Raw genomic sequence first — 27,104 nt, 5'->3', positions numbered from 1 at the left:
ATGATTCTGTGCACATAGGTTACTAAAATATATTCTGTCGTAAAATTACTATCTCTTGTCTCTCGTCATTATTTTTCCTATTCTCTTATGGCTCAAATATACTGAGCAATTCGATGTGTCCTATATACAGGGAAAATGAATTATACATATATATATTTATACATACATGTACACAACCACATGTATATTGTAGATAAATATATGTACTAATGTCATATAGGGCTAACATTGCAATGAAAGGGTATAAGCAACATACCTGATAACCCCTGCAATACAAAAGGCCACACACAAAACAAAAACTAATGATTGTATAGAGCGCAGACTTCATAATTATGTTCCTTCTCGAGCCATGCCAGGCTCATAAGGGCCGGTTTCCCGGTTTCAGTGGCGTAGAAATTCCCCACCTGAACGGGACGCCGGTCCGTTGCAGGATTACTTATTTTTGCTGAATGGACTGGAGCAACGTGAGATGAAGTGTTTTGCTCAAGAAAACAATGCATTGCCCGGTCCAGGAATCGAAACCACAACCTTACGATCATGAGTACAACATCCTAACCACTAAGCCACGCACCTCCACTCTTCATAATTATAGTTACTGACATTATATTTGTGTTGTTAGAAACGATTTGATTGAAGCAGCATACACACACAAACATCATTATCAGGATCTGAAGAATAACCATCTGGTTTGTGGTTTACATGAACCTGAGACAAACTGAATGAATATGATTTGTTAATTGGGGCATTGATGACTTCGTTCTATGCTGCAAATGGTTGAAAGCTGAGCAATTACATTTAGATATAGTCTTTATAACAGAAAGTGGTGCATGACGAAAATCAGACAATGCTATTGCAATCAGTTACATTCTTTAATTCTTTAGCATTCAGATTAATCAGTCAACTGTAATATTCATTTATTCACATTGTTTTTAATTAAACATGCATTATATCAAAGCTTCAAGATCTCGATGATATGGTAGTTTATTTTCATAGAATGACATTGTAGGGAAGGTGTAAAAGGTCAGATGTGACAAGTAGGAATATAAAACAGGTTGAATACTTGGGATGGATAGGGCCTGTTTAAATGCCATTCAAATTGTTCCAGGGATGAATGAGAATTTCATTGTTTTGAGATCAATAAAGCAAGTACCAATCCAGAAGAGGGGTCAACTTAATTGACTTTATACTCCCCCAAAACTTTCAGGCTTTGTATTAACCAATGTGACAGATCGGCAACAGTTATTTGCATAGTATTAATGCTGCAGACAACAGAATTAGATGGCATAAATGGTTCATGGTAAGCACAGTTGAATTTCAACTGTCAGAATTAGATATTTATGTCTAAGGCTCACTAAAAAGTACTACAAAATATACTGAGCTCATGCTCACTCTTGGAGCCTTGTTTCAGAGTTGAAATAACAGAAGCGTTTCGTGATGAATTCCAATGACTTGAAGAGCATAAAAGAAAACCTGACACATGAATGAAATCACTGCTGTACACCAACTTATTTACTAAATGTTCAAAATAATTTGGTCATTACTTTGGCATCAATATTTGAGGCAGCAGAATAGTTAGCATACCAGGAAAAATGCTTAGCAGTATTTCATCTATCTATATGTTCTTGAGTTCAAATACTGCTGAAATCTACTTTGCCTTTCATCCATTCAGTGCTGATAAAATAAGTACCAGCTGAGCACTGGAGTCTATATAATCGACTAGTCTCCGTCCACAAAATAGCTAGTCTTGTGCCAAAATTTAAAATCAATACGGGATACAAAGCGAGAGAAAATGGAACTGCAACAGCTTTAGTACAAAGTCAGTTAAAATATTTCCTATTGTAATTCAGGTTTTAATTAAGTGAACACCACCACACATACACAGCTAAATCCATTCTCCATTTCTCTTCAAGTCACTCATTCTAGACTTTGTCCAATACTTTCTGCCAAGCAAACTACATCCCCTATCAAATATAACCACACACAAAACAGCCAACACCAACTATCCTGCATCAGTTTAAATTGTGAACCCTAATCTCACTGATTTTAGAGGACAGGAAATAACATGGATTGCAATCAAATCCTGGCAAATTATATCTGGTCATGCTGGGGCATTGCCTTGAAAGGCATAATCAAATATATGAACCCAGTACTTATTTTATCAGTCTCTTTGTTGAAGTTACAGGGACATAAATAAACCAAGGGTAATTATAAAGTGGTGGCGAGACAAATACAAGTATACATGTGTGTATGTATATACACATATATATATATATAAAATCAAATTCACTCAAAGAATTAGACAACCTGGGGTCAAAGTAGAAGACACCCGCCCAAAGTGCCACACACTGGGGACTGAACCAAAAACCATGTGATTGCCAAGGGAGTCACTTCACCACACAGCCATGCCGATAAACAAAAACATGTCTACAACTGCTAAAGGTTCAGTATAAACTCCCCAATAAGAAAAGTTCAAGTATTACAAATGGTGACCCATAGTCAATTCCCGTGATCAGAAGTTCCCTCTACAATCTTCTCTGAGCCTACAAGAAGATTTATGCTGAGCATCGGAAGCAAGATAAGAGAAATCCCCATCTAATCTTTAAAGCTGTATGTCCTATGATATACATTTCTAGTGAGGTGCAATGTGCCAGTAGTAGTTAAGGCACAATGTAGTGTTGAGGGCCTTGATTTGAGCAATCAGTAGGACACTATAGAGTAAGATGTAAAGATCCCTTTTGGTCATGAATGACCATGGGATTGTACCTAGAAAGTTCCCCTCCCAGGCACAAGTCCAGGAAATGTTGTTTATGGAAGACCAGCAGTCGACCATGCATACCAGCCTCCCTCTTTCCATGCCACTGATGTCCAAGAGAAAGGTAAAGAGCTGTACAGTTTGGCACCAGTCATGTTGCAACTCATTTCTACAGCTGAACAAACTGGAGCAACATGAAATAAAATGTCTTGCTCAAGAACACTCACACAGCCCATTCTGGGAATACCCTCACAGCAAGTCAATAGCAACCATAGTTAACATGGTTGTCCTAAATTATAGATAGACCCCTAATGGTTTAGAGTCATTCTGAGACAGAACAAACAACCACAAGGGGACTTATTAATCTAACGCTAAACAATCAATATTTTAGTTAACATCAAATTGTGACTTATTCATCTGGTGGTGATAAACAATCAATATTTTAGTTAATATCATTAAATGTTGATTTATGCATCTAATGTTAAACAATCAATATTGTAGTTAATATCAAATTGTGATTATTTATCAAGTGTTAAGCAATCAATATTTTAGTTAATATTAAATTATTCATTAACCTAATGTTAAACAATTGATATTTTAGTTAACGCAATTACATGGCTTGCAATCAAAAAAAAAAAAAATAAAAACCATTAAAACATCAGACAAAATACTTCCCAGTATTTATTATTTACAATTGGAGTTCAAATACTTCTTGGGTCACAACTTGGCCTTTATTTCTTCCAATAAAGCACCAATAAAATACAAGGGTTGTCATAATTAACTATACTCTTTCTCAATATTCAGAAATCAACATTAACAGCTTTATTTGAAGCAACTGTCTGTCTTTCACATTTAGCAAAATCAACTCACATCTCTTTTTCATTCTCCAGGTGGGGAAGCCATGTATTCACTTCTTCAGCAAGAAACATGCTCTCTGCCCGCTATCATAGTTTCCTATTCCTCTAGTCTATACCCTGCACAGTTGAGGAGTCTTATCTTGCGGATACTTGGCAATGTCATGTAAAAAGCATCTAGTTAGTACAGTGTGAAGTGGTTGGCATTAGGAAGTGCATCCACCTGTAGAAATCATGTCAAAGAGATGGAATAGTGGAGCCCTACCTTCCACTCCCCTCCCAGCTTGTCTGTCTCTCAAACCATCCAACCCATGCCAGAATGGAAAAAAGGATGTTAAATGACGACGATGACTACTCCAAGATGTATGGCTACATCAAAAAGTGAAGGAGAATTGGCATATTGCCCCCACTCATCTCCTTTTTTTAAACAATGATTTGTAAGAGAATATATATACTCAGTCAATGGAGCCAAAACTGACTAAAGTATAACTGGTTGATTCATATCGGGATACAATATGGTAGTTGAGCCTCCAGAAAATGTTTTAAATCACAGTGCATGTAGAGAGAACAGAATCATACATTGAGAATTAAAAATGCAGTCAAATGAAAGGAAAGATAGAGGAAAAAGAATGGATATGTAACACACATACACGTGTGTGTGTGTAATTTGCTGATATGCTGGATGGGAAGAGTGATGAAGCTTAGATGATACAAAAGGTGCCATGGAAAATTTTGGAGACAACTGAGTACTAAACAATACAAATAGAATACACTGGGAAAATGATGCATTACAAACCAAATTCATCCCTGCCATCATGGTAAAACAAAGATTAAAATGGGAGATTTTGATGATGACAATAAAGAAAAATGAGAAGAGTGAAGAAGAAAAATATCTAAATTGCACAATGAATATCTAGCACCAAAAGTATTTGTTTGCCTTTTGGACACACTATATAAAGTTAAGCTGTTGGTACATTTGCATTTAATGTAATAATGAGGTACCCAATCATGAATTACCTGGTTAAACACCGTCACCTACCTGATCCTTGACTACTTTTAATAGAGTCTATTCTGGCACAAGAATTTGAACCAGAACCAGTAGTCTGAGACTATAAAGATTTTTCTCCCTCTCGCTATCTCTCTCTCTCTCTCACAAGTTACAGAGACCGTTCAAAAAGGTCACTGGTACTGCCCCTTCCTCCTCTAAGGAAGAAAGAAAGTGTTTACATACAATCTCCTCTCTCTTTCATTTGGTAACATTATATATATAGATGAAGCTATGGCACATAAAATATTAAACTAATGTAGGGTATCATTCAACTTCTGACATTTGGCTATGAAGATAATAAGAAGCACTGACTGGTAGTAGTCATTGCAGATAATCTTTACAATCAGGGACTTAGTGTAGGGTTTACTTAATGGATACCAATTCTGTAGGGCATGCATTGAAAGATTACAACCTCCCTATCTATCAGATATTGTACAATTCAATACACAATCCAGTTATTAATCCTTTGGTGTTCAGATTACTCTGTTAAATGTAATATTTTTTTACTCAAATTGCTTTTAATTAATCATGCATTATCTTATAGCTTTGAGCTTTCAATGACGTGATTGTTCATTTTTAGAATGTCAATGTAGGTTAGGTGTGAGAGCCCTGATCTAGTCAGTTTAAACTTAAAATAGGTAGAAAACTTCGGCCAAATATGGCCAGTTTAAACACTAAAAGGGTTAAACCTTTTAGCATTCAGATTACTTCGTCAAATGTAATGCTTAATGATTAACTTTGTCTTAATTTAATCATGTATATTATCTTATTGCTTCAAGGTTATGATTATGTGATTATGTCTTTAGAACAACATTGTAGGTTAGGTGCAAGGGGCCACATCCAGCTGGTTTGACCAGAAAACAGTAGAATATTTAGGACAGACATGGCCAGTTTAAATGCAAAAGGGTTAAATTATACACCAACATTATTATATCAACGGTTGTTGAGTGTAAATGGTGGTTTGGATTCTCAGAGAAAATCATTACCATTGTGACTGCCAGTAAAAAACAAAAACAAAAAAAAAGGGGGAAGTAATATCTAAACTTACCAACTGAAGGACAGTGGATGTGTTTGTTATTGAATTACTGGCATTAATGGACATTTCTTAAAGCTGTATAGGCACAGGTGTGGTGGAATTTTGCTTACCAACCACATGGTTTCTGGTTCAGTTCCCACTTCATGACACCTTTTCTAGCCCTGGCCAGCCAAAGATTGAGAGTGGATCTGGCAGATGGAAACTGAAAGAAGCCTATTATATATGTGCATGTATGTGTTATTGTCTCCCTGCCTTGATATCACATTTGTGAGTATCCACTGTCATGCAAGTGGCATCTTTTGTTTCCAATTTTCTACAAAACCATTTATGTCTGCTCATGGAGAAAAGTCACCTCTTAAGGAAACTGAACCTTAGCAACAGAAAGAGCATCCAGCCGCAGAAATCTGTCAGTGGTTGTTAAAATGATGAAATGATGATATAATCAAAGAACATTAGAGAGACTGATTGTCACAGTTTTAAATTTTGCTTGCCAGATTATGGTTGAGTGGTATGTTCTTTGTGAGACAGGGCACTATATACTAAATGCCAAACCCAAACAGTTGTTGGATTCAGCACATGAAAAAAAGAGGAAAAAAAAATTACAACAAAAAAAATAAATAAAATCACTAATATTTTGATTTCCACTCCTGTTTGAGATAGGGTACAGTGACAAAGACAATTGATGAAGAGGCTATGGAGGAAGGAGAAAAATAAAAGAGTTCTAAGAATGGAAACAATCAACTCTTTTCTCTTTAGCTTTTTCCTGCAAGTATCAGAATTTGTCAAGAACAGAGATGTCAGCTGGCATTTTTGCTGATAAACAGACACGACACTGATGACAACACATCTGCAAGATTACTAAAAATATGCTGAGAAAGAGTTATGTCTGGGAATTGATTTCTGTTTTGGTCCATTTTAAATTGATTAACAGCGACATAGTTGATGATATAAATAACAGAATTACACTCACACACACACATCACCACACCACCACCACCAACAACAACAACATGTACCGAGAACAATGCTAGAAGGAAATAAAGTAGAAAACACAAAAACATAACTTTTAGCTTCTCAGCAAACAACCTTATTCAAAGTTGGAAATAGTTTGAATAGCCTGGCTAACCATTGCCCAGAAGAGGACTAACTATCGTCTAATACTTATATTGGTCTCTTCCTACAAGATGTCTCAATTTTTAAAATATCATTGTTGTCTCATGCTAAAAATCCTGGAACAACACACACACATATGATAACAGCATTATACAAAGACACAGGAAGGAGGTGCTGAAGTTGACAAAGAACCAACGTAACTGGAACGGTCAACAAAACTAACACTGGCAGGAGAGAACAAGAGCAGTCATACAGCACAAACATGAATCCACCAAACCAAACATGCATTTCATTACTAGCAATGTGCTGCTACACCAATGCAACACAAGCTGGCCTAGTCCACCTAACTGTAAATGCATAACAAACCATGCACACTATAAATTATTTAGAAATACTTCATTAACTCTGTAGTGGTTAGCTCGAATATTAAAAAGGAAAGATAGGCTGGAGGACACTCCTGGAGATATTAGGGTTCACCCGATCACAAACGCATTAGAAAAAAACTGAGTAATTTAAAATATAAATGATATATCGATGCTAAACATAAATCAGGTACCAAATAGGACAATCAAATGTAGTGTTTGTCGTTTTGTTTTTTCTTTGTTTTCTTTTCTCTCTTTTCTTTTTTAATGAACACGGAAAGTGGAATGAGAAGGAAAGAAAAGGACAAAGGCCAGAAAGTCAGGTGTACCTAGATTGGTTTATTATTATTATATAACAAGGCGATAGTGACTGCTGCCTACAGTCAGACAGTTGTTTCTTAGTACAGTTTACACCAACAAGACCAACTATATAGCTTTGTCCCTGGTTTCAGTTGTAGGAAAACAAAAGCACTGGAAAGAAAAATAAGTGTAGTACAAGAAAATACGGCAGCAACTTTTTATCTGTTGGGCTGGACGAGCCGAGCAGATGTCTGGTGTTGTACTGATATTAAATATACACGATATGAAGACCATTTTTCAGAAAGTTTCAGAGATCTTCTGTGCAATGAACCCGTTAGACAGCATAGAAATTTAAGGATGATGGAAAAAAAAAAAAAAAAACCCAGAGAAAAAAAAAAAAAAAACCAAACCAATTGCAACTGAACTGTTAAATGGCTAATGAGCGAGGAGGGAACATCAACTAAAAGGTTTCCAACAAAAACAAAAAACAAAAAATAAAAAACAAAATCAACTAAGATTTGGATGATAGTTTTCTTTTCTTTTCTTCATAACGAACTGTTTATTGAGGAAAATGGATTTTTGCCTGTTAACATTGTATCAACAGTCAGCTTTCTGCATTCAATGTAAGTGTGTGTGTGTGTATGTGTGTGTGTGTGTGTGTGTGTGTGGTATGTGATGTAGTGCAAGAAACAGTTTTGGAGAGTTTGAAAAGATAATTTCTAGAAGGTAGTATACAACTGACAACTTGTATTCATTATGTCTGATTACTAAAAATTCAATATCACATAATTCTCAGATGTTGTTTCAGGTTGTTTTTCTTCTGTTTTTTGTGCCTAAAACGTCAGAGGAGATCATTTGAGCGTCACAGACGAAGTTTACGACAATGGATAACACAGCTCACTATTTATTACTGCTGGTGTCAGAGCCACACTTCTTTAGCCCTTTAGTGATCTTCAGACAAATGGAATCCAAACAGCAAGGTGATGATAAATTATATACAACGGAATGAAGAGCGGCAAGGTAAAGGAAAAAATGTGGAAGAAAAGACGAGAAATTAAAAAAATAAATACTCACACATCACATAAAATGGAAATATTTGTCAGACATACGTGATAAATTCTAATAGTTCTTGGTCAACTTAGCAGTCAGAACTTTATTTTTAGAGACATATATATATACCTAATGAGCCAATATTTCTTTGAATGCCATCAGATCTTTCTCCATCTTCCCCGGGTCCCAAGTTGAAGAGGGGAGAGAAAAAAAAAAAAATCAATATGTAAGACTTATCAGGTTACACCGAGGAGAACATATTCATCGTAAACTAAGTTGCTGGCAATGGTTGGTAAGATTTTTAAGTAAAAACGGTTCAGCCTTTTACTACCGAACATTACAAAATTCCAAATGATCCTTCATCAGCTGTCACAGCACTGGTCATGCTGAGATGTTGTAATGGGAGGGGGGAGAGGAAGGAGGAGCAGGAGGAGGAGAGAGAAATAAGGAGAAAATTCAGTATAAAGGACTTTTTTTTTTTTAATAAAATAGTGAATATGTAGCGACTTTTAAACCCGTATATTTCTAGACTTCTGTCAAAGATTTTAAATAATGTTGAATAACATTAAGAAAAAGTAACAGCAAAACTGAGATGGACTCTAGAAATTTCCTTTTCTGTACATTTATTTCTTGTGACATACGAGTATAAAGCCTTTGCACAATGGGAATATCAAAGTTGACTCATGAGAATTACTACAAAAAGGAAACTACACACGTTCCAACCTTTGATAACCTTTTCCTTTTTTAACTTGTTACATATAAATACTGTGCTTTTCACTGGACATCAGGAGGTGAAACGGAATCACATCTCTAGTGATCAGTGTTCTTGGCAAAACACTGCACTAGTTATTGATTTCTTGCTGGCTTTGCTTTTTCCCAAATGTAAATTTTTGATAAATTGAAAAAGGTAACTGACCAGAACCTTTCTGTTTATGCTTTTGGCAGGAGCACCTGTAATTAAGTTCAACCTACCTGAACTGTAGGTAAAGCCAAATGATTTATAACCTGTTTCTGTGTTTTTTTTTAAAATCTTCTTTTAATGCAATTCATTTGTAAAGCCCTCCACAACAAAGAAAGTTGCACACCTGAAGATGTACAAAAATAAAAATCACCTAATTTGACATATTCCCATATTCCCCTTCCAATGGAGCACAAGGCTGTTGCAACCTGTATCATGCTTTTGTTTGTTAGTTTTCTTTTTCAATTTCTTTTTAACTGATGAGATAGATTTAGAGAGGAGAGAAAGAGAGAGGGGAAGAGAGATAGAGAGAGAGAGAGAGAGAGTAAAAGAAACAGAGGAGATAGAGAGAGAGAGAGAGAGAGAGAGAGAGGGAAAGTATTTTTTTCTCCACATAAAAAGCTATACATGACTACACCTTTGATGAAATGATGATGATGAGAGAGAAAGATGAGTTGTAACTACATCCTCCCATTATTAAAACAATTTTCGTCTTCCTTTCCTTCCACTTTCTGTTTTAATTACTTCTAGCCAGTGTTTTTTATTTTCCTCCATAAAACAGAGGAAGACTTTTCTCTTCACAGCTTGATTCCATGAAGTTGATATGACAAAATGTACAGATACGATGGAAATGAAAGTAATGGCTTCATCAAAATAATGTCAGTGACATAATCCCTACTATGAGTGTGAACACTCGTAAAGTACATCAGCTAGAGTCTGTGCCACATGCTGGTCAAGTATTTGAGACATAACTAAAGTCAAAAGTCTGCTCTGTTGGTGTACAAAACATGGTCTGTTCTCTGGCACCCGAGCTAAATGTACCAGTATATTTGCAGTCCGTCGTAACATATCTAGACTAGTTCCCATCATTTCTGGACTGTCCCTTAACACATTGATACCATGAGTGCTTACTACCTGCACAGCATTGTGTTCGGCTGTCTCTAAAAAGTCTATCAGCAACGATACACTCGGATGCTGCATAGCTATGGCACGGGCAGCACTGCTGTCTCCCTGCACAAGCTCTGATAGTAACACAACTGCAAACTCCTGAGTTACTTGCTCCTTTTTATTAGCAAGCATTTTAGTCAAGTTATTAACAAGCTGTACTATCCGATTAAAGGGTGGTGTTGCAAGCAACAAGTCCACATTAGCTTCATGTATGCACAATTTACATAATGCTTCAAGTACTAATCGCTGAGGCGAAAGGACGGAGGATGGTGACATGCTTGGCAAGGGATCCTGGGCGCAGGAGGAGGGGCAAACAGCCCAGTGAAGCAGCCCATTCAATATAGGCAAACAGATGTCCTCAGGGTATATTGAGAGATCAAGCTGCCCACATATGTTAGCAAAAATAACCAATGTGTTCTCACGTAATGCATGCAAATGATCCCACCACCATTCGTGTTCAGACATGGAAACATCTTCAAACTCTGTTTCTTCTTTATCAAGTTTTCTCCGTACCTTCACCCGAGGGGGGTGTTGATGATGGAGTAATAATAATTTTCCTAGAATATACATCAGACCGGGATGTCTGGACATTTCAGAGTCATTTCCCTGGATACACGACAAACTGCGAAATATATTAGAAATGCATACACACCGCCGCCCAATCTCATCTTGAGCTTCTGACATAAGGCATACTGCAGGGCTATCTCTCTCAAAGGCCTCTTCTTCAGGATCTTCACACAGCTCAGCTTTCCTTAACAGGGATTCAATTGATATTCCATTTTCAATATGGCTCAAAATGGATTCATTTTTAAGCGAATTAGTTTTCTTATCTTCAGATTTTACTAATTTATCTTTATCCACTTTTGTTTCCACTTTTTGAGACTCTAAATCTTTTTTTACAACACCATCCTTTTCACAATGGTTTTCACTATTTACACAATTTTTTTCAGTGCCATTTTTTGTGGATTCACTCTGTTTCTGTTCAGAATCTAGATTTTTACAATTCTCCTCATTAGACCGAGGCTCTTCTTTGACGCGATCAGATGCAGCAGCAGCAGCAGCAGCAGTGGATACCTCAGTATCAGCTGGGGTGCAAGTTGGCTTCGTAGCAGCTTTGTTTTTCTCAGCCTCCTCAACAGGTTCTTTTTTAATGTGGACTTTTGTGATGCAATTTGGTAAATTGTCCTCAACCACCCCATTGACGGTTTTGTTGTTCTGGCAGGTTGATTTTAATAATAGACGCACCTCTTCCGATGCATGTTCAGCAGGTTCTCGCATTATACAATTTGATTCAGACAAACTAATGTTGATGCTATCTTCTTCACAATTTTTTTTCATGCCACGGTAAAGGAAGAATTTCTTTAACACTTTATGATTAGATAGACTTTCAAAGTGAGTTTGAACATGTTTGGTCATATCACCACCACCTAGCTGCCAATGTTCTGCTTTGCTCGTGAAGTTTGTGTACACATCCCAATGTTTCCCATGTAATAGAGCAGTATCTCGATCATTCTCATTGATTTTCACTATTTTCCCTTGCCTTGTAATGTAAGTATAGTTTTCTCCTGTTCGCATACCTTTCCACACAGTATCACTTTCCAAATTTTTGAAATCATCTACATCCATATGTGTTTCTTTAGACTTTGCTCCTTTCTTTTCTTTATGTTTTAACATAGCAGTATTGTAACCAACTTCAAGTTCATTAAACAGGCCAAATATGTCGATAAGACAGCGCCGGAAGTGTTCCAGTAAAACTTCAAGTAGCCCTGGTAAGTGTGATAAAGTGAAGTAAGCCACTGTTGAATCATCAAATAAAAGAATAGACAACGTATCCAAAGCCCAAGTACTTTCTGCAAGCATGCCAGACTTTAATGCCATCATAAGTTTCCAGGGTTCAGTTTGACCTGAAATCAAAAAGGAGAAACAGTAAATTTTCAATGGAGCTGATATGAGGCTTTAAGAAAATATCACATAAATTAAGATTATTTAATTGTTAGCACTTTCCATAAAGTGGTGACCCACCCAGATATCCAATTTAAAGAGAAAATATTATAGTAAAAGTAACAAGAACACAATTAATTTATACTGCCATACTGCTCAGGTAATAGGTGCAAAATTATTGAATTCCTAGATTTTACTTTGTGATGTAACAACCCTGTTATTGAGAAGTTTTCAATACAAGTGAAGATTTTTGGTAAAAATATGACAGCTGTAAGTGCAGAGGACATCTTTAAATAACAAATAAGTTGATGAGATGAGACTTACATATCCTCTGTTCATTACAACAGTTCTTCGGACACCATAACAAATACATTAGTGACAGAATTTAAATGTTTCAAATAAAGCCTCAAGTGCTCAATGAAATAACTTTATGAAGAGTCAATTTTAAGCTGTTTAGTAAAATATATTTACAATAACAAAATAAACCAGAAAATGTTCATTACTTGATACAAATAATTAGTGTTTAGATAAGGTAAAACAAAAAGAATTTGTAATACTATCACCAAATTTACATACACACAGAAATATCTAGCAAACACAAAATTTAAAATCTACTAAAATATGCAAGAATTAATTAATTAATTATAAAATTAATGTGTATTAATAAAGTTGATATTTTAGTAAAAAGGGGAAAATATTAAATCTCAATTTTGAGAAGAGCTTCCTTTGAATAATGCTAAATACTTTTAAGTATATTTATCTAAAACAGTTCAAAATAAACATTAAGTAGACTTATAAATGAGAGTTGGACGATAAGAAAGAATGTTACGGTGAGTAGGTTAACACTACCACTATAGAGAAAAATAAATCACAGACTCACAACAGGTTTCTTTTTCTTTCATCTCAAACAATATTTAAAAAAAAAAATACAGGTAATATAAAATAGGGGAAAGATAAAAGCAAATATTTCACAGCCAGGCAGGTGAAGTAGCATGAATCAATGGCTTTGGTTCCCACCACCCTGCTTTCCAAATACATTCTACTATATGAGGTAAATTAAGGGGGGAAAAAATTAAATAAAAAAATAAAATTCCTCAATGCAAAAGTGTGTGTAATAATAAATTAACGAGATGAGATGGGGGGAGAATAATATTCATTTTAGGCAAACATTCTTGTCCAAAGAAGAAATAAGGTTTCAATCTTTAATATGGAGAACATTGCACTGTTAATGTAAAGAAGGAAAATAAATATAATTAATGATTTCAAATTTTGGTGCAAGGCCAGCAAATTTTAGTGGGTGGGTTTAGGTTGATTATGTCAACCCCAGTACTTGACTGGTACTTTATTTTATCGAGCCAGAAAGGATGAAAGGCAAAGTTGACCTCGGGAGATAGGAATTCAGAACAGCCAGAACAAATACCACAAACCATTTTGTTCCAACGCTCTAACAATTCTGCCAGCTTGCCGCCATATAATAATAACGATAATAATAATAATAATAATAACGATAATAATAATAATAATAATAATAATAATAATAATGACAACAATAATGATAACTTTAGTGAAGTAATACAAATGTATTCAAAAGGCATTTTCAAAAATAATGTTCATATAAGTTTGCCTTTAATAATTTATCAACTGCTTAAGATAGAATAGAAAAAGAAAAGAAATTTTATGTTAGATTGGGGCGGGGAACACCTTAGGCAAAGAGAGAAACAGTTGTTAGTGACAACACAGAAGTGTTAAAGTTTAGGTTAACAGAAGCAGTTTAAGAACCAGACAGTACAATACACACTTTCACATGTTGGTCAATATACTAAAATTTCTTTGTTTTTTACCACATGTGAAAAATAGTTTTAAGAAGCCTTAGCATTCAATATTCACTATTTCACTGAACTAAGAGGAAAATAAATTAATAAAATCTTCCAAATATAGCAATATACAAGGCTAATTATAGTAAATATTTAAAATTCAAATAGCACTTATTTGCATGTATCCCATTCCCCTTAACCTGTGTGATACCTATACACACGAGACTGCCTGTGGTTCAATAACAGAAATTTCCCCCCTTTTAAAGTAGTCTAAATTATATCATTTTTTCAAAATTTCGTGTTAAATTTATTTTTCAAACAGCAATTTAATTATGACAAAGCAATTTCACTGAATTCATTATTTTCAAAATTAATTGAAAACCAAAAAAGGGTAGTGCATTTCATTAGAAACGTGAAATGAAAATGGTTAACGCCCAAATGAAGTTAGTTAAGTTAAGACTATGGTAATGAACATTGGAATAATTAACTAACCTAATTGGGTAATTAACTGCATGCAGCTAATAAGAATTCACTAATATTGTGTTACAAAATCAAACGGTCCAAATATGTCAGGCTAGTTCCTTTAACTGACTTTGTGAAAACTAAGTGAAAGTTACATGACCACATAATAGAGGCTCACAACCTTTATGCAGGTATGGCTGTGTGGTGAGCAGCTCGTTTTCCAACCACATGGTTCTGGGTTCAGTCCCACAGCATGGTACCTTGTGCAACCATCTTCTACTATAGCCATGGGCTGACCAAAGCCTTGTAGGTGGATTTGTAGATGGAAACTAAAAGAAGCCTGTTTGTGTGTGTGTGCACACCTTTGTCTTCATCCCCCACAACTTAGCAGTTTGGAAAAACAGACCGATAGAATTAAGTACCAGGCTTTAAAAAAAAATAAGTAATGGGGTCAATTCATTTCGCAAAAAATTCTTCAAGGTGGTGCCCCAGCATGGCTGCAGTCTAAAGACTGAAACAAGATAAGAGATAATTCGTTGGGCTGGCCAGTGAACACTCGTTAATAAAGGAACAGGACATTTTGAACATTCACTTGCGACATAGAACGTGAACATTTTTTGACAGATCCAGTTTTCAACAAGGTAGCTGAACATTTTAAGCATGCACCTACAACAGTGACTGGTTACTTTCAATGCCCCCCCTCATACAATAAAGTAATTTGCCATTTTTAAACACCCACTTACAATAAAAATGATTTGATATTTTCAACATCAACAGTAAATATTTGTTAAAGAAACAACAAAAACGTGTATAGGACTTATAAAGACAATTAACAATCTGGACAGCAAACACAAGATGTATTAGCATAAATGTAATATTTTTGCTTGAAGATGTGCAAATGTGCATATATATATATTATATATATATGGATATATATCTATGTATGTATGTATGTAAATAAACACATACACACACACACATATATACACATACTAGTTTCTTAAAATAAATACAAGTTAGTAAGAATGTGTTAAAGAATAAAGGGAGGGAAGGTAGGTACGTAGGTAAATCAGTGGGTTGTTAATTTAAATTAACCAATTATTTATTATTATTAAATAATGACTAACTGTTATGGATTGACAAAACAAGTAATAATAGCCAGAATGAAAACTGTGCAAGCACCAGCAGCACTCACAAGTAGCAAGCAGCAGAGCAGCAGGTATTGCCATTAAATAAAGTATATTTACCTATGTCTTGTTTAGCTAGCCGCTTTCTCTTGGCCAGCAAGGGCTGAACAGCTTCTACGCTATCTGGTGGGAATGATATTTCCTTCTTGGGTGGGAGTTGAGCATTTGGTACCATACCCCCAGGCTTCTGTACAAAAAGACGAAAAGCAACCCATCATAGCTATAGGAAGATTAACAGCTGAATAAGCTTAAACAAATGATGATGGTTTGAAGATGACAGATGATACCACATTTTTTCTTCCCTTTTCTAAAGAGTGTTATTGCAAAAGCAACGACTATTTTGCCTATGCCAATATCTATTCAGGTTAGAACAACTGTTACAAAATTTATCAATAAAAAAAAAAGGAAAAAAAAAAGGAAAATTAAAAAGTAAATTAAAAGATATCAGCCCTCTCCGATTTTTATTAATTATTCATGGAATAAATTAGTCTTAGAATATATGTATGTATATTCAGATTGGATTTTTTTTTTTTTTTTTTTTAAAAAGCAATAAAACTTTTGAAGTGAAACAATAAAAAATAAAATTTTAAAAAGTCAAAAAAGTGAACAAGATACGCAATAAGAACAGGGCGTACATTGAAGGAGGAATAATAAGAGACAAATAGAAGATTGGGGGTGACTAAGCAGAAGTCTCCTTCCAAACAGGGAAAGGTGGCGCAGTGGGCATTCCTGACAACAAGAAATTCTAAAAGGATAAGCAAATTTCTTACACAAGAACTAAGCTAACAATAATTGGTTTTACGACATAAAATAATTACAGACCCACCCAGTCAACTAACACCAAGTTATAATCAACAGTTGCTGCACATGAAGGCTACAGACAATGCATCAGTCCCTGTAAGGAGGACAAGGCTGGCATTAATAGGCGGCCAATGGCATTAACATCCAGCTTACTGGTTGACCTGCTACAACTAACTGTTTGAAGGAAGCAGAGGAAGAAGAACACATACAGCTATGAAAACTTTTTTCCATTCAGTGGCATTAAGTAGTTACTATGGCATCAACACCAGATTAATCTGACTAAATACAGGCTCAAAGCACATTGACCAATGAAGCTCAGTGGAATGATAAAACAGTTCTTTATCGAAAATAAAAATTGAAAAAATTAAAACAGAATACAACATTGCTGGTTAATAATAATAATAATCATAATAATAATAATTATAATAATAATAATAATAATGATGATAGTAATAATTTTTAAAATAATAAGGAATAAACATGGCAGAGCAGTTGAGGTGTTGCTTTGAAATACATATTTCAACTCTTTTTCACCCAGCATAACAAGTGTGGTAAGAGAAATCATCAAAAATACCCATTAAATCGTAAGTTGAAGAGTGGCAGTGAGAAAATTCCAAGGTAAGATTTAATCCGTAAGCATGGCTGCAAGTTGTAAATCGATGTTAAATATGTTTGAAGTGGTCACCTGAAGCACCGTGGAAAGGAGAGAATTGTGCACTATGTTGAAAAGGTATTGATGGGGGGGAGAGAAAGAGAGAGAGAGGGAAAGAGGTACGTACACACTCTCTCACTCTCACACACACACAGTATCCAATAACACATGTACAGTACAGGAACATATAGAAAACAAGATACTTAGAGGCTTACACACATGTACACATACATATACACAATATACACACATACACATACAGCTGAAAATAGAGAGGAACAAGAGGAAAACAAGAAAAGGAGATTAGCGGGTGGGTGGAGGTGAGCATAACCAGAGACGCAATGGGACAAATAAATGAAAACCACAATATTTTCAAGTTTGAGAAACTACTTTTATACCCACTGTATCTTTCTGCATAAGTGAGGATTTTAAAAGCAAAAAGATCTAAAATTAACATCAATTAAAAAAAAAAAGCAAAAAAACTTTAAGTTTCATTATATCAACATGAAAAATATTTCAAAATTGTAAACCTAAATGTATGAAAATTATAATCAATCTATGTGTTGGACAATTGCATTGGATTCTAGAGCAATTACGTTTCTTTCAATGGCTAAGTAAAGTTATATAAGTAGCAATGAATGCATCCAAGATATTACAGTTATTTACAGATTAGGCAACTGTCATTTAAATCCAATGCTCTTCATATGATACACTAACGACTGGCTCAAAGCCAACTCAATATTTTGCAGTTGGGAGAAAGGCAAAAAGGAAAAAAAAAAGAGGGCTGGCCAAATTGTCCTAAAACAATCATGGAGATGGCTAAAGTTTCAGAATCAAAGCAGAATTCCAAACAGTTTCAAAAACACAGAGTTTGAAGATATCTACAAGATAATTACTCAAGATCATAATTAATTATTAAGATGACAATACATGGAATGTTTATAACTCTTTTGGGGGAAACACTGAACAAACACACAAACTCTAAAACATGTAAGAGGGAGAGAGACAGAGGATGGGTAATATGACAAAAGGTAGACAAATAAGACAGGTGTAAGCATGAAGAATATTATCTGCAGCTTCTTCCTGAGACAACCACCTGCAGATAAAATGAACATTTAAGTTAGGAATTGAGAAAATTATAATACACTTCCTTTTCATAGTATCATTGAAATAGGATCATTTCACCAAGACAGAATAAATAAATAAATAACCAGCTTTTAGTAAGTTTTATTGCAGAGTATAAGCAAGAAAATTACTGAAATTAAAACAGAATATATTCCTATACGCTAGATTTCATTTCCACAATATTGTCAAGAATAAATGAACAAGGGGAAATTTAATCCTCTCAAAACATAAAAAAACGTGCAAAGATGAAGAAAGGTTGGACGGGACTAGAAAAATAACACAAATTAAAAATAGGTGCTGATACTTGGTATTGTAACTAGAAGTTTTATAAGTTTGGAGGAGAAAGAAAATAATAATTTCTAGTTAACAAGAGACTAAAAACAACTTAGAGCAAGGCTAGAGTAAGAATAACAGCCATATAGCATTGAAGCATTGTAGAGAGAGGCATGCTTAATATGACCACATCTAAGCATTTCCAATGTTGAAGTAAAAAAAAAATTGATATCAGAGCAGAAGAGAATAATTATAAAATAATCCTGAGAAAAATGGGAAAGTATAACAGTAAATGTTATATTTAGTAAAAAAAAATTATCTTACCAACAAATTGGTAATTAGTCAAAATGTCGACAGAATAATTCAGTTTATGTACAAAACACTCAACTTCAATCATAATACTTTCATGCATTCATGCAGAAATTACAGTTTCCTTTAAAGACTCTGACCTGAATTCAATTCAAATAAGAAACACCAAACTATTTCATAGACTTCACTAAAGACAAAGTGGCTGAAAACATGGGGAGGGGGGAAGATGAAAGAAGAGGAAGGGGTAAAATTAAGCAGAGAGTAACATTGGAAAATATATAATTACATCATATATATATATACATACATGCATATATACACTAAATTGTGTACACAAACACAAATCAATATTTATGTCTGTGTATAACTATATCCCTAGATTTATACATACAAATATATACACACACACACATCCATCCATACAAACGTGTGTGTATATACATATATATATATATATGCATGTACACACATATACATATATGTATACACACACATACACATGTGTGTATGTATGCATATGAATACAAGTATATATAAGTATATACATATATATATACACACACACACACACACACATACAAGTACATTCAAATAAACACACACATACACATACACACATAAGCACACATATATGTATATACATATATGCATATACATATATATATATATATCCACCGGAGAGGACTGATTCTTGCAATAGGCAAAGTGCTAAAGCAGTGTACATTAATAGTAGTTCATTAAATTTATTAAAACAATTATCTACTTAAAAAAAGGAAGAAAAGGAATCCTTAGAATTGAAGCATTGGAAAGAAGAGAAGAAATAATGAAGACAGAATAAGCAGGCATCTTTTTTTTTTTTTAAAGTCACGTTCATGTCACAAAGAGGGCACAAGTTCACGATGTATACATATTAAGCAAACATATTTATACACACGCGCACATGTACGTGTTGATGTTTTTGTTTTGTTTTGTTTTTACTTTTTTTTTTTTGCATTAAATTTATAACAATTATATAAAGTGTTTCATTGATGCCAGAAACAGCAGTTAAGCAGTCACACAAATCCTGAAATAAACAAGCAAAAATGAATTCTTCAAAGAAAAAAAAAAAAAAAAGTTAAAAAAAAAAAGTAAAATAGAAAGAAATAAAAAGAATAAGAAATTTTTATATCATGCGCAATATTTGCTCCTGATAAGATTTTTTTTTTTTTTTTTTTCCCCTTTCTCTCTCACATCATTCACAAGCACGCATTTCAGATAGACTAGCTAGCAAAGATGTTGAACAGTAGAGAGATCCTTGTGCTGCATAAAGGAAAAGAGAAGAAATAGAAAATGACTTATGCATAGCCTTGCTTTCATAAAACCTCTTGCAGATTCTTTAACGAGTATAAGTGAAATATGAAACTGAGTAAAAACTTCTTTTTTTTTTTTAATTTATTTATTTATTTATTTATAAAAGGGGGAAGTGCTGGTATAATTTAAATTTTATTGATAGATAAAGATAGAACAGCTGCAAGAGTAGGATGAAAAGCAAAAGTATACAGATATGCTCGGAATTAGAAATATATCTAGGCTGCTTGCAATAACTAGTTAATTGATCTTTAGTGAGAACAGCTCTTATAAAGATGATTAGTGTTAACTTTTATGGCATAGTCATAGCTATTTCATGAACTGACAAAATATATTTGCTCTAATTGACTTAAATGAAGTGCCCAAGGAGAGGAGGAGGAGGAGGTGAACAAACAGATTAAAACAAAGGTTAACATATTTCCTCTGTCAGTCCAATTCCCCCTCATTTCTTTTCTTGGATCTAGACTAACAATATGCTTTAGTCAACTGAAATTAATAGGATGGTAATCAGAATTCTGTAGGCAATAACGAAGAAAGTAGCTAATTTGAAATGAATTAATGATAATTGAGACAAGATTTTTTAGATTTTACCATTAACAAAGAGAAAGTCAATTAGAACAAATCTGATTAATCTCCTCATTGTAATTAGAAAGATTATTTTTCAATATTAAAATCATTAGTTGTATTATATTAATAATTGCTTACAAGATTATAAAGATATTACAATAATTAACATCTAAATAATAGTAATTCACTACTTAAATGGCCTAATGAACATTTTACAAATCAATTAAAAATTAGGTTTTTTTATATATATATTTACAGAAACTGATCATCACTAAAATATATAACAGGGTCAATGAAGGTCTTGGTAGCTATAGAAGAACGGGTACTTCATCAAAATAGCACCAAAGATAAGTGCAAATATTTTGCTTTTACATTTTCATAGTAAATCATCCAAAAACTACAACTGACTTTTTCATCTTTAAACAGATTTCTCAATTCAAGATAAAGGAAAATGTAAAAATTTACTTTGAAAATTACTCTGTATCAAAAGGAAAGGGATAAAATTCAAACAAATATTTGTTTAGCCTTTTTTTTTTTTTTCATTTTCTTTTTTTGGAAATCTTAGCAAACGCTTTAACACAATTTTGTTATGCTTTGTGTTCATTGGTTAATATTCAGTTTTAATTATTTTAAATTGAAAAATGTGTTGTTTCATAAGTAAAAGAGGATTTAAAGGTGATGAAAAATGCCAATAGCACAGCCAGGATCTAGCAGGCTTTAAAGGAAGAGAAATAGCTGTGAATGGGTATATAACATGTGAAAATATTCACCACATTCCAAGAAAACAAACAGTATAGCTATGCTTTTAAGATAATGAAAGTGTAATAAGCTAGTGAAATAATTTGCTGGATAGGTGAGTGAGCAAGTGATCAAGGACACACTGCAAAAGCAGACCTGGTGAGATGTGTGAGGTAGTTTACAGAAGACAGTGCATGCAGATGAAAATATAAGAAGCCACTGCAAATGAGTAGCAGAGAAAGCAGAGATTAAAAGCAAACTTCATACAGTCCATAGAGATAACTGAGAGCATGTCCAGTCAAATGAAGATGAAACTATGTCAGCTAAATTTTCATTCTACAAATTTATTCCTTAAAGGAAATGAAATATCAAGCCATATGAGACTAATTAGTAGTAGTAGTATCATCATCAACAACTATAACAGTGAATTCAAACAGTAATGTCAGCTAAAGACAGGGCAACTAGCATTCTGTCCACCAAAAGTACGGTACAGCCCAGTTCTAATTGTATCTGTCATTCATTTGATATTATTTTGTGGGTACACTAAACATTCATGCAGTTTTTCAACATAAGGATTGGATAAAAGTCCGGCAGACGAGCCAGGAACATCCAGGATCCAAGTTTGAAAATCAAGGTACACACAGACATACTCACTCACTCACCACCACCACCCCGCTGCATTTGACCTCACTGAGTCCACGCAAGCCAAAAATAAATTGTCAAGCCTGCAAATCCAAAGGTAAAAATGTGCTGCCATGAGCTTTAACTCTAGAAAGTACCTATCCGAAAAAGGTTTAAAACCAGCACACCTCAACTTGCGCGCACACTCACTTTCTAGCACCTAACACTAACAACTAAATCCAGTCTAAAACCATTAATATCATCCATGCACAAGACATGCTTGCATGCAACACCCCACAGATTTCAGAAATGAGGCTTTTGAATGGTGCAAATAGGAGGAAAAACTAAATGAAAAACAGGCTTAATTTTTTAAGGTGGAAAAAAAAAAATTTGAAAAAGGAATCCAGTATGAAGCATTAAATCTACCTACTATTTCATGTTCATAACAATTTATAGAAAGGAAAAAAAAAATAATAAAGAATGCCATGTTGAGGAATATTGTGAATAATAAATATTGGTTTTTAAGCCAAGTTGGTTAAAGTGAAAAACTCATTCTGATTGTTGTCAATGATGACTAAAATAAACTAAGAGCTAGAGTCAGTTTATGAAGCAGCAGAAATATTGGAACTATGAGGATAAATTGATAGATGTTATGAGCAAGGAATGTGCCACCATTTGAGCATAAGCTAACAGTAGAGGGACAGATGCCAGATTCCATTGCAAAAGAGGTTTCAAATGCACAAATGACTAGTGAAAATTGGGTATTGGTTAATAAGTGATTCATGCCAGTTGACCTTCACCGCCATCACCACCAGCCACACATGCTAAAACTTCCAAAACAAAACAAGTTATTCTTTCCTGTGGATCATCGCTCTAATGGCCACACTGCACTCACCTGTACCCTAGGAGGTGACATATATGGTTTATCCCTTTGTGGAGACAGCCTGGGGTTCATAGTCCTACCTGTGCTGCTCGGGCTGGGGGGAACCATTGGAGGAAGCATTCCAGAACCAGGAGGCATGGCATTCATACTGGAGCCAGGATAGTTGGATCCACTGTGTTGAGACCCATAGCGCTGCTGCATAGCTGACCACTGGCTAGGATCCCTTCGTGAATCTAGTAAATTATCAGGAGAAAGAAAGAAAAAAAAGACAAAATCATACAATTGAATCGGATGAAAAAGAGAAGGAAGGTATTTATTATATTAGCATTCATATAAATTTCATTTGAAACATAAAAAAACATCCTTAGTGACATTTGTAGAGCTAGGTAGCAGGTTGCATAATTTATGATTAAAAGCTTTAAGAGATACAAATAAAATATAAACCTGATTAAAAATAAAGAGAGAAAGGCAAAGACAAGACTATGTACATAAAAAAAAACACATCACATTAAGTAATATTTCAAAACAGTTCCAGTCTACTGGTAGCCACCAATTTAAAAATCATATATTTGAGAAATGAATGTAATGATAATACTTTTAGTTAAAGCAAAATGTGATTATTTTCCATTTTATAATGAACAGAATATTTCTTCAAATTGAAATATATACCACCAGAGGACATGTGGTGCCAAGTTTTCAGTATGACAATAGTATAAAAAGTTTTTGAATGAAGTACTACACTTCTTTCAATAAACCATATAGTTGTGACCATGCTGGAGCACTGCTACACCAGTGTTTAAAGCACAGAAGTACTGAACATCTTGTATATCTAACAAGTCAGTAGAATTTACTTTAGAATTAAATTTTGTATTAAGCCTAAAATTGTAGCCAAAACCCAAGTATATGAAATTTTTATTATTTGGATTGCTTTTGTTTGGTTTTTTTTTTTTAAGAAAAAAAAAAAAAGAAACAAAAATGTAGAGAATAATATTAAAAAATATGCGAGAGAATAGTACAACCAGAAAAGAATAAACAAAAAAAAAAGCAAATATAAAGGCAAAATATGGAACATTAGAAAGGAAGAGGGAGAAAATGTGGCAGAGGAGAGGGTGTGGAAAGAGAAAGAGAGAGAGAGAGAGAATACGTGGAGAGGAGATATAATTAAAATATATCACATTCAAACAAGCTTTTGCTATTTCTTCCTAAAAGAAGGATTTAAGTTGAAATAATGGTGTATTCTAATAAGAATTTTGTTGACAGCCAAAAACATTTGGTGAAAGGTTAAGAGAATAAAAGAAAAATTATACAATAGTCTAAAAAAAAAAAAAAATTCAAATTTGAGAACTTTTTACCGAAAATTAGCACCAAAACTAATTGCTAATTAATAGTGAGATTTTGTGCCATAGTTAATCAGTCAACAAGAACAGTTTATTTTGTTGAGACTGCCTGACAAATGCAAGGGGAAAATACAGTTAAGCTGAGTGGAATCTATTCACTAAACAATATTGTTTAGACGCAAATTATCAAATGTTTTCCATGTCACTTACCAACTAGGCAACATACAGTGGTTCATACCATTAAGAAAATATAACAACTGCACCTTAAGTCTAACATATTCAGAAGCACTGCAGAATTGCTTAGCTTAAATAGCATAGAAACAAGGATAACTGGAACAGATTCACTATCTTATGCTCAATAATCATTCTAAAAATTCCTTCACAGAAAAATGCTTCTGGTAACAAAAATGATTAAGAATTTTGGCTGAAGGGGTGAACTGGTTATAATATCTGTAAAAACCAGCTTCACAATGAGGAAAAAAAAGAGGCAGGCACACACACACACATCATCATCGTTTAACATCCGTTCTCCATGCTAGCATGGGTTGGACGGTTCGACCGGGGATCTGGGAAGCCAGAAGGCTGCACCAGGCTCCAGTCTTATCTGGCAATGTTTCTACAGCTGGATGCCCTTCCTAACGCCAACCACTCCGTGAGTGTAGTGGGTGCTTTTTACGTGCCACGCGAGGCTGGCAATGGCCATGGTCGGATTGGTGCATTTTACGTGCCCGTGCTGCTTGAAGTAGAACAGGGACATGGTTAGCAGCATTATAGGCCTTTGGGGAAAATCAATGCACTGGGTCCTATAGTATTTATTTATCAACAGCAAGCTACAACATACATAGATCAGAACAGGGACCCCAAGTCTTGGGAGACCCTCAGCACAACTACCCACTGTACCTATGCTTTAAGATGGCACAGCAGAGGAATCAGCCAATGGAAATTAAGTACATCACTTTCTTATCACATGGCTGAAATAAATGTCACAAAACTTATTTGCTCCACTTACACAAACTCCAAAACTGGGGAGTTTTAGCCACACTGCCCCAACTCGTGTATTAACAGAATGTTATTATTGTTGACACTGACAAAAAACCGTCTGTCTTGTATAAAAGTGGTGGATAACAAACAAGACATAATACATATTCTATTTAACCAACTCCTGAACCATCTCATTGGCTACCTGTGTGCCACAAGTTTACCCAAACAGACTGGACTATGACTAATCAACTAAAAAAAAACAAAAAAAAATGCTCAGTCAGGACACTGTAATGCCTGCAGACAGGTATTTCAAAGCTGGTTCTAAGAAAATAAAAATTGCACTAAAATACTACATTTGCCACCCCCACCCCCACAGAAAACTGGAATCAATGAAATCGTTGAGGGAAGCACAATAAAGAGTTAAAACACTAAAGTCAGAAACAATAGTGATCTTGATCTTCTAAGTGTGCCCCTACACTTTCAGAATCAAATACACCAATAAAGTACCAAAGATCAGTACTTGACTGATCACCACAGCTGAACCTAACATTTCAACAATACTAACACTTCTACAAGCTATGAGGGAAATTAAGGGTTAGATCCACATAATTAAAGAAACAGTGGATTTGTGATAAAAATATGTTAAGACCTATAGTTAAAAATATATTGCTGGTGGAAGCCAACTGTAATGTTTATTGCAATGTTAGGCAGGGTTCTCATTAACAATTAACTACTGCAATAAAGAAAACAAAAATTTTTATTGAAAAACATATTTAGGAGTAGATAAGAACATTTATTTACAATAATACAATAGCCTGTAGGGTAAGATTGAAAAAGAATTAATTTCATTCTGGTGCAAGAAGAATGACAGGTAAACCTAAAAGGATGATCTTGAGAATTTTGAAGTTGTAAAGGTCTAACCTACACATGGAAAATATAAAATGGCTCTACTTAAGATTTTGCTCTAAGACAGTTGAAAAAAGAAAGAGCATTGAAAATCTTCTGGTTACTACTGGCTTTAAAGCTTACCGTGCATGGGGCTGTCCTGTGGTGGAATCATAGCCTCCCTGTATTGTGGATACATCACAGGAGCAGAGCCAGGCTTTTCAGGGTAGGAGTTAGGCTGATTAGTGTAGCCTAGTTCAGCAGGGGGAAAATAAGAAAAAAAGAGAAACCGAAATCAAAATCCTTTGTTTGAATCTGAATTGTGGGAGTTTCCATGAGCAACAAAGTAAACTAGAACTTGAAACTGTTCCCATCCATCAATACTCCAGATAGCAGTAGAAAGGTAACACTAATCACTGAAAAGAAACTAGGTTTTGCTAAAAAGATGGCTTCTTTTTATTATTCAGATATTTAGATTTTAAGCTAAATTAACAGCCCGTCCCTCTTTAGATTTAAGTTCTCCAACTGTTCAACATTTATGCTGAAACTGAATTGGAAAATCTTTGAAAAGACGTATTTCTATTGTGATTTAATAATAAGAGTAAAATAAAGAGCCTGCCAATAATATAAGCTTTGTTGATTACAGAAGGATATGAATGGACAGGCTATGAATTGTAACTCAATTATATCAAATTTTACTTGAATACCAAAAGATTTGCAGTGACCTATTTCTAAAGATATTCCATTTTGAAGTTAACTA

General features: G+C 34.4%; 1 protein-coding gene across 10 annotated transcripts in view; it reads right to left on the bottom strand.

The window, feature by feature from the left end:
• Nucleotides 1–7,977: 7,977 nt before the first annotated feature.
• LOC115220018 (trithorax group protein osa) overlaps nucleotides 7,978–27,104 on the bottom strand; it is an 88,958-nt gene continuing 69,831 nt past the window's right edge. For 8 of the 10 annotated variants that reach the window (XM_029790328.2, XM_029790324.2, XM_029790322.2 and 5 more), the window contains 4 exons: nucleotides 26,489–26,596; nucleotides 23,154–23,374; nucleotides 15,886–16,012; nucleotides 7,983–12,325 (listed from right to left, as the gene is read on the bottom strand). In XM_029790328.2, coding sequence (XP_029646188.1) covers nucleotides 10,152–12,325; nucleotides 15,886–16,012; nucleotides 23,154–23,374; nucleotides 26,489–26,596 — 2,630 coding nt within the window. In that variant the 3' untranslated portion in view covers nucleotides 7,983–10,151. Of the gene's footprint in view, nucleotides 12,326–15,885; nucleotides 16,013–23,153; nucleotides 23,375–26,488; nucleotides 26,597–27,104 lie in introns of all 10 variants that reach the window. The other 2 variants (XM_036509751.1, XM_029790326.2) reach the window with 2 other exon arrangements.

The sequence above is a fragment of the Octopus sinensis genome, linkage group LG15 (assembly GCF_006345805.1).
Source record: "Octopus sinensis linkage group LG15, ASM634580v1, whole genome shotgun sequence".
In the NCBI taxonomy this organism is placed as follows: Eukaryota; Metazoa; Mollusca; class Cephalopoda; order Octopoda; family Octopodidae; genus Octopus; species Octopus sinensis.
The sequence above is the reverse complement of the archived record's forward strand: the minus strand, read 5'-3'. Positions and strand labels throughout refer to the sequence as shown.